Consider the following 14621-nt stretch of genomic DNA (forward strand, 5'->3'; position numbering starts at 1 on the left):
CCACCAGCCGCTCTCCCCCATTGCTCTCTCCTAGACCACTCACCCTCGGCTCAGTGGTGAGGCTGGAGGCAAAGGTCACTGGCATGGAAGGAAGAAAGGTGTTTCTCTCTTGCGAAGCCCAAAGCAGTGACAGGACCGTCCTCTTCGCCAAAGCTTCTGGTAAAGCCATTAGAATTCTTTTTTCCTCCTGTTTGTGCCCATCCTTGTGACCGGGCACAGAGGGTGACTTTCCACACTGCTGAGGGCACTGCCTACCCTAGGAGACTCTTAAGGCTGCGTGTTTGGGGTTGGAGGGGATGCTCACATGGAGAGGAACCTCTATAAGTTATAGGATAGAGGCCATCATAACACATCCATTCACCTCTCTGGGAGGCCAGTGTTGTGCAGTAGAAAAGTAGTTCGAGCCACAGGTGCAATTTTTAAAAATTTTCTTGAAGTATAGTTGATTTACAATGTTGTGTTAATTTCTGCTGTACAGCAAAGTGACTCAGTTTTACATACATATATTCTTTTTCATATTTTTTTCCATTATGGTTTATCACAGGATAACAAGTGTAATCTTGTGTTCTAGTAGTCATATGAAAAAAGCAGAGATAAAATTAATTTTAATAATTATTTCACCTAATTCAATACACCCAAAATATCATTTCAACATGTAATAATGTAAAAATTATTCATGAGATTACTTTATCTTATTGTCATGTATTAGAAATCCAGCGTGTGGATAACTTACAGCACATTTCTGGCACGAAATTTTCAGCATTTAAAGGGAAATGTGGATCTGGCAAGACAATAAAGTTGTGTTTAATGGAAAAATATTCCACACTGCTTCGGGTTTTAATACAAATTAATTATAATTAAATCAAGTTTAAAATTCTGGTCTTCAGTCACACTAGCCACACTTCACGTGCTTGATAGCCACAGTTGGCTACTGGCTACCGCATTGGGCAGAGCGAGTCTGGACTGTAACTACCTTCAGACGTGGCGCCCAGAAGCATACCTCCCTGCAGACGCCCGATGCAGCTCCGGGCGCAGGGAAGCCCCGATCCTGCAGTGCCGGAGGTCTCCACGAGGCAGCACTAAGGAGCACACCCTCGCCGTCGCGCGACCCGCGTCCAACCCCGGAAGCTAAATTCCGCCGTTATATCTAGTTCCTCCGGCTTTCTCTATTCCCGGATGCACTCTGCCTAATACTCTCAAGTCCTGAAGACGCCGACGGGACAGGATGGGCAGGGCATCAGAGCCTCGCAGTCCGCTGAGCTAGTGAAGAGCGGCGCCTGGAGCCACTCACGTGCGGTGGGCGCGCAGGTCCGCATCCCCGACCAGCGCAGACTGCAGAGAAGCCGCGCGGTAGAACGCGTCGCCCGGCTACCGCCATCGCGTCGTCTTTAGACTCGTCAGGGCCGGGCCTGAGCTCCCACCGACGACACCCCGGGCCCGGTGCAGTCGCAGGCCTCCCCTCCAATGATTCAGAAGTCACGCCCGGCGCTGCTGCAGCCTCAAGATGTCGGAGACAGGGTGGAAACGCTTATGGTAACCTGCGGGGAAGGGAAGGCAGGGGTTCCGGCATTGCCGGCTCGGGGAGGGAAATTCGGAAGGTTGCCGAGGGTCAGCGGCCCTCGGGGAACCTTTTCTGCCTCCGCGGTGCGCGCACAACCGGTTGCGGACGTGGCGGCAGAGATGGAGTTTGACTAAGGGATTAAATGAGGGGAGGGAGGGAGGAAGGAGAGAAGTTGCAGTCCAGTCCTTGGGACAGGCAAGCAAAGGTCTCGCTCCTGTATTGGTAATCTGGGTAGAGGTAGGCGGAATTGCCGGGGCCTTGGCCGGTGTCGTGGGGGAATGAACCCGCGTGGTCGAGAGCGAGGTGCGAGCGCTACGGGACGTTGCTTTGAGTTGGATGCCTAGAATGACAGGTGGGAGGACACCTGGGTAGATATTTGGACCATTGCAAAGCCCGGCAATAACGCTAAGCCTGAGGAGCGGTCGTTGCTCGAGCGAGGTGGGTTAGAGCTGCACAGCGCCCGCGGGCTGGACCAGGTGGACCCTCCCGGGAACCGGTGCTGTTTGCCAGCGCCACGAGGCCACACCCCTCCCGCGCCTGCATTGGCTGCCGTGTTCGTGCCGCGGGGCTGCCATTGGTGGAGGCGGAGGCTGGGCTGGGCAGGCGAGGACGGTCTGGCTGAGCTGCTGCTAGCGGTGGGTGGAAGAGGGGATGCGGCTTCGCTTTAGGCAGGGAGGGCCAGTTGGCCGAGGGTACTTTTCTCCCTGACGTCAAGGTCACGGCCCACCTGCGCTGGGGGCAGGGCAGGGGTGTGGAGTTTTTTGTTTTGTTTTGTTTTTTGTCTTTAACAAAGGTGGAGGCGGGGACCGCTCTACGTTTACATCTTATAACATGTGCTTACGTATTTCTTTTTGGGTCCTCCAGCTCTGGCCTGGAGATCTGAATTGGATTTAGGATGTAGTTCTTTTTAAAGGGGAGTAGGAGTTGCTTGTGGAACCTGTTTGCTAACTATTCAAATGTTGCTTATTGCCTTTATGTATCTATGTATCATTGGTTGTTTTTGCCCTATCCCCCCTCAAAAAACAAACAAACAAAAAAGCCAGCTGTATTACTCGTTTTATTTACCTTGAATAAATTTGGGCTGTTTAGGAAAAAAAAAAGCATGCCTTAAAGGGTATGCCATCCACCAATGACAATATCTTAAGACTATTCAAAATGAAAAGTGTAAAGTCTATGTTTTTAAAACAATTATGTTACCTGTTTTTTTTTTAAACTATCAGAGGTTAATCTATACTGCTGGTTTATATTTTGCATCTGTTCTATGCTAATGGACCTAGAAAATTACAAAGTTAAAAAAGTTATGGGCTCTATGCATGTATCCACAAATATTTATTTAGCCAATAAAATGTTCAAGCAATGTGCTGTAAAAATAAAAACATTAAGAAAATATTTCCTGCAATGGAGGACAGTGTGTTGGGCATTGGGGAGCAGTATACAGTAGTTCCATACACAACCTGTGAGAGCATTAGAGAGGCAGCTCCAAAGAGAACTGCTTAGAAGCTGTAACTGCAGGTCATTCCTACAGCCTTACTGGAGTAAATGGCTGGAGGGAGTCAGGGGAGAGTCCCCTGTCCAGGAATGTGGCCTGCAGGGCCCTCTAAGCTTTATCCTGTGGAATTGTGCTCACGGGAGAGCCATGTGCAGATTTCCTGTTAGATGAAGTGATTCGTTCATTCCTTTTTTTTTTTTATTTTTTTATTTTTGGCTGCGTTGGGTCTTCGTTGCTGTGCGAGGGCTTTCTCTAGTTGCGGCGAGCGGGGGCTACTCTTCGTTGTAAGGAGCGGGCTTCTCACTGCGGTGGCTTCTCTTGTTGCAGAGCAGGGGCTCTACGCGCGGGCAGTAGTTGGGGCTCGCGGGCTCTAGAGCGCAGGCTCAGTAGTTGTGGCGCACGGGCTTAGTTGCTCCGTGGCATGTGGGATCTTCCCGGACCAGGGCTCGAACCCGTGTCTCCTGCATTGGCAGGCGGATTCTTAACCACTGCGCCACCAGGGAAGTCCCTGATTCATTCATTCTTGATTGTTGAGCACCTCCTGTGGACCAGGCTCCGTGGTCAGTGCTGGAGGAACCACCATGAACAGGACAGTCCAGGCCTCCTCTGTCCTTGACCCTCAGTCATAAGGCTGGTGGGCTCCGGCACCGTGGAAGCACTGAAGAGGAGCACTGAATGCGAGTGTGGGGTTAGGGTAGATCAATGGCAGGGTGTTCACTGGGATGGAGCGCCCTGGAGGAGAGGCACATGGGGGGTGAGGGAGAAAGATGAGTTCAGGTTTGGAAATGTCAACCCGCGGTGCCTGTGGGACATCGGATTAAGTGGATATGGGAGTCTGCAGAAGACAGGTTGCAAGTGTGGACAGAAGGGTGGAAAAGAAGAGGCTCTGCATGTGAAGGCGGAGAGGCCGGGGAAGTAGGAGGAAGATCAGGACAGTGTCAATCCCAGAAGCCGGAGGCAGAGCACATTTCCAGAAGGAGTTGGTGGTGGTCAACAGCCAACAGCAGAACGCTGCTGAGCTGCCTGGGAAGTGCCCTGGACTGTCACTTAGACTGGGAGGGGTGGAGAAAAAAGCATGAACTTTGAGTCCTAGACAGTGGCTTCAAACTCTGTGACTTAGGATACATTGTCATCCCTGTGAGCTCCAGTTTCATCTGGAAAATGGGTTTGAACATCTAGCTCTTATAAGCATTGTGAGATTTCCAGGTGCTGTATATGGATGCCTCACCCCAGGCTGCTCTGGTAGCGGGGGTTGGCACTGCTGAGGCTGGAGACCCCCAGGGAGATCACTAGGATGGATCAGTGCTGGGCAGGCTCTGGGAGGAATGAGGGGTCATCAGCAGGAGTTGGTCATGAAACAGTAGGTAGACCATGGAGTCTTAATTGTCTCCCAAATGTCCTGCTGGGACATGAAGGAGAGGCAAGCGTGTGGAGAACCGTGGACAGAGTTTCCATTGGGGGATGTTGAGTTTGAGATGCCTACAGGCCATTCGAGGGGAGGTGGGGGAAGCATGGGGACAGTGGACTCGGGAGAGAGGCTGAAGTGGGCTGGAGGTGTGGGCGTTGCTGGCATGTGTGCATCGAGCATGGTGTGGTGTGGAGTTGAGGGTGCCCTGAGAGGCCGCAGCTACTGGGAGATAAGAGGAACAGCAACATCTGTGGCTGGGGAAAGGAGGCTTAGAAGGGCAGCCAGAAACCAAAAAGAGAGGAGCGGCGATCAGCTGTTTCAAATGCACCAAAGAGGCCAAGTAAGAGAAGGCCACAGATGGGAAAGGGGTCCTGGGATATGGCAGGTCCTTGGTGAGGCAGCTTTAGTGGAGGGGCTTTATCTGTATGGCAGACTGCGGAACCTGAAGGGTGACTAGTGAAGAGGGAGTGGAGATGTTGTGGCATCAGGCTGGAAAAATGGGGGGCTTTCAAGCTTGTTCCAGACAAAGGAGAAGACGTCAGTGGAAGTAAGAGGCTGAATATGCAGGGAAGAGAGGCTCACCGATGCCACAAAGGTTCGGATGAGGCTGAGAAACAAAATTCGTGGGAATATGGGTTAGCAAAAGGAGCAGGACACACATCTGATGAAGTTGTTCCCATCTGGCTTCGTTGTACTTGTGGTCTTACCTTTGATGCTTGGAAGGCTATTTGAACGTGGTTTTAAGCTCCAGTATTTATTATCTGAACTTGTTAAGTCCTTTTAAGGAATTCCAGTTATAAATTGAGACTTGCTCTTTTGGTGAAACGTGGAATAATCTCTCTTCTCTGTGAAACAGATACCACAGATTACGAACATTTTGGTTCCGGGTAGGTAGTTTTTTTGATGTGTATAACAGGCAACTTCATCTTAATAGCATTTTAGGACTATAGTATGCCATTTATTAAAAGTAATAGTGCAAATGCCATTTAATGAGAAGAGAGAAGATCGTTGGATGGAGTTTGCCAAGTGTCTCCTTTGGAAAAGAGGACATTTGTTTCCTGCCTGGATTTTTAAAAGTGTGTTTTCACAACCATTTGATTGCGTCTGGATTCCGGGTCGTGCCGTGGGGCCTCTGGAGTGCGCTTGGGGGAAACACAGTCAGTCTGCGAGGCAGTCCTGCCCTTCTGGATGCCGCTTCTCGATTAGACAGTGTGTGTGACTCTCCCGGCTTAGAGGACAGCCAGCAAACCCAGGAGTGGTTGCTGGCCTGTGGCACCCCTGCGATCTGTTTAGGTCCCAGTGAGACGAATGGGTATATGACGGGGGAAAGTTTTACATTAAGGAAATGCATGGGTTTTACAGGAAGTGGCACAGATGTTTCACATAGTTCCTGCTCACTTAGGGTTTCACTTCCTTTGTCTTACTCCTGTAAATAGCCTACAGGCCCTACAACCAAGGGAAACCGAAACCAGCAGTTCAGAGTTAAAACACTGTTCAACTGATTTTTGCTTTCGTGACTAGAAGGAGTTGGCCTGTAACTTACCGTCAAGACAAGTGGGGAGGTGTGGTCAGTGGCATAATTCACAGATGGAAATTACCGTGTTGCTCAGTAGGAGCAAAGTTATCCGTAAGTTTTTAATTATCAGTAATTACTAAAGTTGTTATCAGTAAGACCAGAGAGCTCCCTCTTGGAGTATACTGTGTTCTCAACAACATTCCAACACTGTTCATTCCTGGCTGTGCTTTTCCCTTCTGTGAAGTCTGATGCTAATGCAGGGAGCCACCAGGTGAGTTTCTAAGAGATCTTTACAGAGAACTGACTGGCCCAGGTGTGGCGAAGGCTGGGACAAAGCTGCTGACACAGTGTTCTCTTGCCCTGCAGTTGCAGCCCGTGATCAAAGCTTTCCTGTGTGGCTCCATCAGTGGGACCTGCTCTACCCTCCTTTTCCAACCCCTGGATCTCCTCAAAACGCGCCTGCAGACCCTCCAGCCCTCAGCCCATGGGTAAGGCCTGCTGCCCCCTCCCCGCCTTTTCACTGAGGACCTGGTTTCAACAACTTCTCTCAGACGCTGGCGCATCTTTACTGTGTTCAGTCAACTTCCATTCTGTTGGATGAGCAAAGAGAAACACAGACCAGGCCCAGCTTTCATGTGTTTTATATATACTCTGTTATATTTGACATTTCTCTTAATTAAGTGGGGTCCTTCCCTGAGTAGCTTCCTGGGATCTGCCTTGGTGACGTTTGCATTTTACTGTGCCAGCCTGTAATGTCATAACTGTGCTGCCTGGCACAAGTAGTGGGTGGTTTTCTGGAAATAAGGTAGGTATTGAGTGTATCTTGTGTGCCCCCTATCGGGCTCAGCCCTGTGGGAAGTGCACAGAGTATATGTAAAATGAGAAGTTATCCCATTGCTTGCAGTGTGAATGGACAAAGAATCATGCACCTGCCACACCGTGAACGCATAGGAACTCAGAATAACTCCAAGATGCTTTTTAGAGATTCTTTTTTTTTTTTTTTTTTTTTTTTTTTTTTTTTTTTTGCGGTACGCGGGCCTCTCACTGCTGTGGCCTCTCCCGTTGCAGAGCACAGGCTCCGGACACACAGGCTCAGCGGCCATGGCTCATGGGCCCAGCCGCTCCGCGGCATGTGGGATCCTCCCAGACCCGGGCGCGAACCCGGTTCCCCTGCATCGGCAGGCGGACGCGCAACCACTGCACCACCAGGGAAGCCCCTAGAGATTCTTAAGTGTTCTAGAAAAGAGTCCATACAGAGAAGTCTGTGAGCGGGGAGTTCTTTCACAAGGATGTCGTCTAAGTGATTTCTTCTTCCTTTGCCTCCGTTTTGTCTGCCTTCAGATCCAGACGTGTTGGGATGTGGGCTCTGCTCTTGAATGTGGTTCGCACGGAGAGTCTGTTGGGCCTCTGGAAGGGGATGTCCCCCGTAAGCTGCCTTTTGGGTCTTGTCTTGCACCCCCTCCTTTAATAACTAGCCGTCTCTCATCCACCTCACACCTCCTCTCTTTTAAGGGTACGTGAGGTTGGAGGTGGTGGGAGGGCCTTTCTGGTCTTCCTTCCCCTCTCTCTCACTGTCGCTGGCTTCCATTTGAGGGCCCTGGGAATAGCACACCTGTGCGCCCTGGGCACGACATATTAGTGCGGCATGAAGTCCTAGAGCAGAGGCAGCTGGCTCCCCACCTGTCAACAGGGCTTGCCCTCACCCCTCCAGTGCCTCCACACCTGCATTTCTTCGCCTAGACAGCTTTTTCTGGCCTTAGGAACTCACTTTGCTGGAAATGGCAGGGAATTCACGCTCACCCCAACCCCGCAGCAGCCCTTAACCAATGAAAGACGAGAGCTGATGTTTAAAACTTCCCTTCCCTCCTCAGGTGGCAGGGTAACCGAGGCATGGACACTGATTCCCAGAGTTCCCCAGAGGGATTCCGTTGCCCATGGCAATAACTGTTCAGATGACACAGTCTTTGCTGGCTGCCTTCTCTCCCATCTCATTTCCCTACTCTCCCATTGGTGTTCCCTCCACACCTTGAATCGACTCCTTGCATGCGAATCCTGGGTCTTCTTTGGGGAAATCCAGCTCAGACAGGATCTTACGTGTTGGTGTTTGATTCCGTTCCTCCCTCCGACTTGTTCTGCAGTCCATCGTGAGGTGCGTCCCTGGCGTTGGAATCTACTTTGGCACTCTCTATTCTTTGAAGCAGTACTTCCTGCGAGGCCATCCCCCCACCGCCCTGGAGTCAGTCATACTGGGGGTGGGCTCCCGCTCTGTTGCGGGGGTCTGCATGTCACCCATCACTGTGATCAAGACACGGTACGAGGTGAGTGGGCAAACAGAGACACCGGGCTCTTGAGTCAAGTGGCCACTGATGCCACCTCCCGATTTAGTACCTAACACAGGGTCGATGTGGTCGGAGAACTCATATGTGTAGTCAGGCCAATCACATGCATACCAGAGCCGCCAGGGCTCCGGTAATGCACCCTGAGGATGGCTTCGTTCAGTGCGCAAACCCAGGGCCACGGTGCCAGCCATTGGTTCTGTGCTTCCTTTGCAGAGCGGGCGGTACGGCTATGAGAGCATCTACGCGGCCCTGAGGAGCATCTATCACAGCGAGGGGTACCGGGGTCTCTTCAGTGGCCTGACAGCAACACTCCTTCGTGATGCCCCCTTTTCTGGAATCTACTTGATGTTTTACAACCAGACCAAAAACATTGTGCTTCATGGTACGGGTAAAGGAAGGTGTGGTGGGAAGAGATATCCCTCGAGAGATCACAACCTCACCACTTTCTCTGAGATAGGAGACTATTCGTTGTTCTTAGCAGCTCCAGATTCTTATCACAGTTTTAGAAACCGAGCCATATCCGCATTATGTCAGGCATGGGACCCGGTGCTGGGATGCAAGGGCGGCCATGAAGACATGGTCCCTGCCCTTTTGAGTTTATAGCTTCCTAAGGCAGACTACTGATAGTATGTAATTCTTGAGTCGGGGAGGGGGTAGGATAAAGCTCATTTTGCGTAGGTTTTGCAGCAATACTTCCCACATTTGCCTGACCTTAAGAATTCTGGGTCCTATCCAAGGCATCCTAAATCAGAAGCTTTGGGGTAAGACCTGAGAGACTGTATTTTTCAAGAAGCACTTGTTGTGATTCTTGTCAGACAAGCTTGGGAAATCCAATGGGTTAGGAGCTAGAAGAAAAATATTTTCATGTTCCTTGCTGTGCTCCTGGTTAACACTGTTTTGAGCCCTCCTTTTGGATGGAGAGAAAGATGCCAAACCCCTAGCATTCTGGCAGGCCCACCCTTCCAGTAAGCTCGTGTTGTCAAGACATGGGCAAAATCGACAGGGAGTAAACATCCACCCAGGCAGAGCCAGGCATTGATAGAAACACATCCTATAAAGTGAACCTGCATTCAGTAAGGTGTCTATGGATAATGTGAGCAAGGAATTGAAACCAAAGTCGTTTAATTGGGAAAGCCAGAATGCCACCCCCAAGACAGTGGTGTCAGTTGGGGTGCTTTGGGATATTTGCTGCTTCTCCCCAGGCGCCAGGAGGTGTGACACTAGAGGTCACAGCCTTACCTTACAGGAGAAAGTTAAGGCAATAAGGGAGCTTGGATATACATTTTTAATTTCTTCATCCATCCTAAAATTTTTTTAAAATTTGGTATTTAGAAATCATTTTATGTTTACCAAAAAGTCACAAGAATAGTACCTGTAACTCCATAGCTCTTCATTATTCTCTTTTTATATGTATAATTGTTTTCCTCAAACCATTTAAGAATAAGTTGCAGACATGATGCCTCTTTACCCTTAAATACATCAGTGTGTACTTCCTAAGAACAAATGCATTCTTGTATAACCATCGATAGTTCTTTCATCTATAGTCTTGATTTCTCCAATTTTCCCAATAATGTATTTTGTAGCAATTTTTATTTTTTATTTTCAAGAGTATAAGCCAGTTATATAACCTCAGCGTGGGTTTCCCTGATGTTTCCTTTCAACTAGATTCATTTATATCTTTTTAGCAAGATGAGCACATAATTGAGGTTGTGTCTTCAGTGCCTTATATCAGGAAGCTCATGATATCCATTTGGCGCACTGTGGGTGATGTTAACTTTTTATCACTATAAAAATAGTGTCTCCACTGAAAACTCAATTGTTTGTTCTTTTGAAATTTCTAAGTATCTTTGTGGAGAGATACTTTGAATCTATATAAATCTATATAACACCTCCTGTCCTTCCATCCATATATTTTAGCATCAGTGAATGACTCTTGCCTGAATCAATTATGCTGATGGTTGTAAAAAGGTGAACTTTTAGTTCCATTATCCTACTTACACTGATTAGTTTAGATTTTGTATTCTTAGCCTTGTTTGAATCCAGACCCTTCTGGCTTTCAGGAAGAATTAGTGGGCAACTTGGCATGGATATTTATCTGATGAATGTGGGATTTATTTATAACTGAATGTTGCCTTTATCCTGTTTCAGACCAGTTGGATGCAGTCCTTGTTCCCATTGTAAATTTCAGTTGTGGGATATTTGCTGGGATTCTGGCCTCACTGGTAACTCAACCTGCAGATGTTATCAAAACTCACATGCAGCTCTCCCCAATGAAATTTCGGTGGATTGGCCAGGCAGTGACACTCATTTTCAAAGTAAGGCTTTAGAATAAATATTGGTTCATATTGTGGTTAAGGCTTTCTCTCTAAGGCAGTAGCTCTTATCCTTTACATGGTAGAATCACCTGGGGAGCTTTTGAAAAACTCCCGATTCCCAGCTCATAACCTGGGCTTATCATATTAGAATCTCTGGGGGAGATGAAACCCTGGCATCTGTATTTTAAGTTCCCTGGTGATTCCAATGTGTTGCCAAGGTTGAGAATCACTGGTAAAAATCTGTGGTTGTGGGGTTTTCTGTTGTTGTTGTTTTGGTTTTGTTTGTTTAGGGAGGGAGCCTGACATTAGGACAACATGTGATATTCGTTAAACATGCATATTGTTGGGCTCTACTCCAGACCTACCTAGTCAGGAGATCTGGGAGGACTCCTTAACCTAATCAAGGATCTAGGAGAAAATATAGTCAGAAAAAAATCACAAGCACATTGTTTTGTTTCCAGGAGTTTGCGCTAATGCAAATGGACAGATGGTATTGAAGATAAAAAGTACAGTAATTGTAAAGTACACTAAAATGCTATTTAAAAGCCACTGAGTAAGCTCTTTGGAAACATGTACTGTTATCAGATATTCTTTTTGAAAGTAAATTTGTCACCTAGATCTTGAGATGTTTCTGTACTTCTCAATTTTTGTATGTAGCACAGGAAACATGTAAGCATCTGCAGCAAGTATCTGCCTTATCCTAGATATAAGCAAGGTGAATCTGATCATATTCATCACACTGCTTAGGTTGCCTGCTTTCTTATTCTTTATACCTAAAATCATGAAGTTTGAAAATAGAGTCTTCAGTATATGTGAAAATGGTAAGATTTTCAGCTAAGAAATAAATTCCCCTGGATGGAGCAAGCCTAAAAAAGAAAAAGTTTAGCAACTACTCCAAAAAAATTTTTTTTTAGTTAATTGCCTCCTTGGACTCAGTATTCGTAGTTTTAACATTATTTATAAAAGCCTGTAAAGTAAGACTTAACAATGGGTAATGCAGAGACAGAGCCTCACCCTCGTGCCAGGTATATAAGTGTATTGCTGCTTTAGTCCCAGAGTTTTGGCCTCCATTTTCCTCCTAGGACTATGGGCTGCGTGGCTTCTTCCAAGGCGGTGTCCCCCGGGCCCTCCGCAGAACTCTGATGGCAGCCATGGCGTGGACAGTCTACGAAGAGATGATGGCCAAGATGGGCCTGCAGTCCTGACCAAGCCAGGACCAGGCAGAGATGGGATCTGTTGCCCTGCCTGGTTTCTGCCAAGGGCCTCTTCATCTCGCTACCCTGGAGTCAGACGAAGTCCTATCTAGAGAGCCAGGCAAACACGTCACCTTCAGTTACCCAGCTCAAGAAGAGACTAGGTGGGCCTGACTCAAGCCTTCCAGACCTCCCAGAAGAGGAGTCACTGACATGGACACCATACTGGGGAGTTAGGAGAAGGGTTTGCATACCCAGCAAGGCTACTTGAAAAGGCATTTCCAGAGAGTGCTCTGTCCGGTGGCTCTGCTCAGCCACCCACTACACCACAGTGCCTCTTTGGATCTGCTGTTGGGCAGTGCAGCGCCAGGGATGCTGTGGGCTGCCTGCAGTGGCGGAGGAGTTCCAGCAGCCAGGCTGGATCTGCTGAGAGAGGAGTCACTGTCACCAGGCTGAAGTCTGCCTCTGAGGTGATGTTAGGATGAGGAAGAACAGATGTCACAACTTCATTGGTTCCTCATCGACTTCTCAGAGGCTCCGGAGAAGGGGGGCAGTGGCTTCCTAGCCCCTAAGTGTCCAAATAATATTGTTTGATCTTGGCTCCTGCACTGTTTCAACTGCAAGTTGCTCTGGCATTTTTCTGCAGCTAAAGTTGGATAAATAAAGTGAAGCACTTTATCATTGAAAAACCTCAAGTGCCATGACTCCGCTCTAAAATAACGAAATAGTCTAAGGTGGCTGACTCTTGATCTGTATAGGTCCTCAAACCTAAAATTTTTTTAAATAGCTTTATTTTATATATCATACAACTCATCCATTCCAAATAGAGAATTCTGTGATTTTTTTTAGTAACTTTACTGACTGGTGCAGCCATCACCATAAATCAGTTTCAGAACACAGTCACTCCCCCGCCCCCAATAAGATGCCTTATTTACAATTAACCCTCGTTCCCAGCTGCAGCACAGCCCAGGCAGCCACTGAACTGCTTTCTGTCTATAAATTTGCCTTTTCTGTGCACTTCCTACATAGTCATACACTATGTAGTCTGTTGTATTTGGCTTCTTTCACTTAGCATAACGTTTTGGAGGTTCATCCATGATGTGGCATGTTCAACACTTATCCTTTTTTTATGGCCAAATAATATTCTATTGTGTGCCTATTTATCCAGTCATCAGTTGATGAATGTGTGAATTGTTAGCACTTTTTGGCACTTACGAATATTGTCACTATGAACATTCACGTATGAATCATTTGTGTGGACATATGTTTTCATCTCCCTTGTGTACATGCCTAGGAGTGGAATTACTGGATCATGTGGTAACTATGTTTAACCATTTGAGAAACTACCATACTGTTGCCAAAGTGGCAGCACCATTTAACATTACCACCAGAAGTTTATGAGGGTTCTGATTTCGGCACATCCTCCTCAACACTTGTTATTGTCTTTTTATTTATTGTAGCCATTCTAGTGGGTTCTATCAACTTTCAAGCTTAGGAAGGGGCTGTTGTTTTATCCAAACAGCAGAAGGGGGAAGTTTGATCTCCTGGTTAAGAACATGGGCTGTGATCCAGGCGGTCCAGGTTAAAAGGCTGGCTCTCCACCTACTTAGACACATTTGAAATTGTCCCCAGGGGATGGGGATAGTAATATTTCCTACCTCCCAGGGTGGTGGCAAGGGTTAAATGAGCATATGTTTCTGGCGCATTACATTAGTTTCCTAGGGCTGCCACAGCAAACCACCACAAATCTGGTGGCTTCTAACAAATTTATTCTCAGTTTGGAGCCTACAAGTCTGAAATCAAGATGTCTGCAGGGCCATACTCTCTGAAGTCTCCAGGGGAAGATGGTTCCTTGTCTCTTCCAGTTAATCCCATGGTGGCTGGCAATTCTTGGCATTCATCACTCCAATCTCTGTCTCTGTCTTCACAATGCTTTCTCCCCCATGTGTCTCTCTGTCCAAATTTCCATCTATTTTTAAGGACACCAGTCATTGGATTAGGGCCCACCCTACTCCAGAATGACATCTTGATTACATTGCAAAGACCGTATTTCCAAATATGGTCATGTTCATAGGAACTGGGGGTTAGGACTCCAACATATCTTTTTGGGGGACACAAGTCAACTCATACATATTAAGTTTAATGATTTATAAGTTTAAGTTTTAGGTTAGAATGCCGTATTCAAAATTATAATATGGAGAGGAGTATGGGAGAAGACTAACTAGGATCCTAATCTCCTAGTGGTACCCAAACCACCAGTGCTTGGTGACCTGTGTGTGTGAGGCTATGTGCTGGGGAAAGCAGGGGAGCACCTAGGGCTGGAAATGGTGTGCTTGGGGCAGGAATGCAGGGCAGGCAGCTTAACACAGATGATGGATGGAGTGCCTGCCACCTAAGGACTTAGCCTCTGAGGCAGGATGTTCAGGTTTCTTGGCCTCTTCAGTCTCCCTGACCCTCATCTTGGGCTCTGGGAGCCTAATGCCAGTAGGGCCCGGCCAGGGGCTCCTGGGAGTGGAGGGGCAGAGATAAGGCCCAGAGGTGCAGGCTTCATCCCAGTGCAGATTTGCTGGCCTTATACACAGCCACCAGAGTCCCCTCCCTGCTCTTCATTTGTTCTTTCGGGGGCAAATCATCTTAAAATTTGGAGAAATCGTCTCATTTTCTCTAAATATGGAGTAAAACTGAAATTTGCCATTATGAACTCTGATTCCAGAGGCAAGTGGCTCTGGGGTCTACATATCCCAGGCCCCCAGAATTTGTTTTTTCCTCTCCCACAGTCTCCCACAAGTATTAAAGTTCA

The 14621-nt window shown here is 47.7% G+C and overlaps 1 protein-coding gene across 2 annotated transcripts; it reads left to right on the top strand.

Moving 5' to 3' along the window:
- Positions 1–1141: 1141 nt before the first annotated feature.
- Positions 1142–12510, top strand: SLC25A38 (solute carrier family 25 member 38). 2 transcript variants are annotated; one of them, XM_024117047.3, is made up of 7 exons: positions 1143–1533; positions 6341–6462; positions 7316–7400; positions 8113–8292; positions 8527–8695; positions 10462–10628; positions 11711–12510. In XM_024117047.3, the coding sequence occupies exons 1-7, from the start codon at positions 1465–1467 to the stop codon at positions 11831–11833; spliced, it is 915 nt and encodes a 304-aa protein (XP_023972815.1). In that variant the 5' UTR covers positions 1143–1464; the 3' UTR covers positions 11834–12510. The 2 variants fall into 2 exon arrangements, with proteins under 2 accessions (XP_054935909.1, XP_023972815.1); XM_055079934.1 differs by lacking the exon at positions 10462–10628 and having other exon boundaries at positions 1142–1533.
- Positions 12511–14621: the final 2111 nt, after the last annotated feature.

Source organism: Physeter macrocephalus, chromosome 18, assembly GCF_002837175.3.
Source record: "Physeter macrocephalus isolate SW-GA chromosome 18, ASM283717v5, whole genome shotgun sequence".
In the NCBI taxonomy this organism is placed as follows: domain Eukaryota; kingdom Metazoa; phylum Chordata; class Mammalia; order Artiodactyla; family Physeteridae; genus Physeter; species Physeter macrocephalus.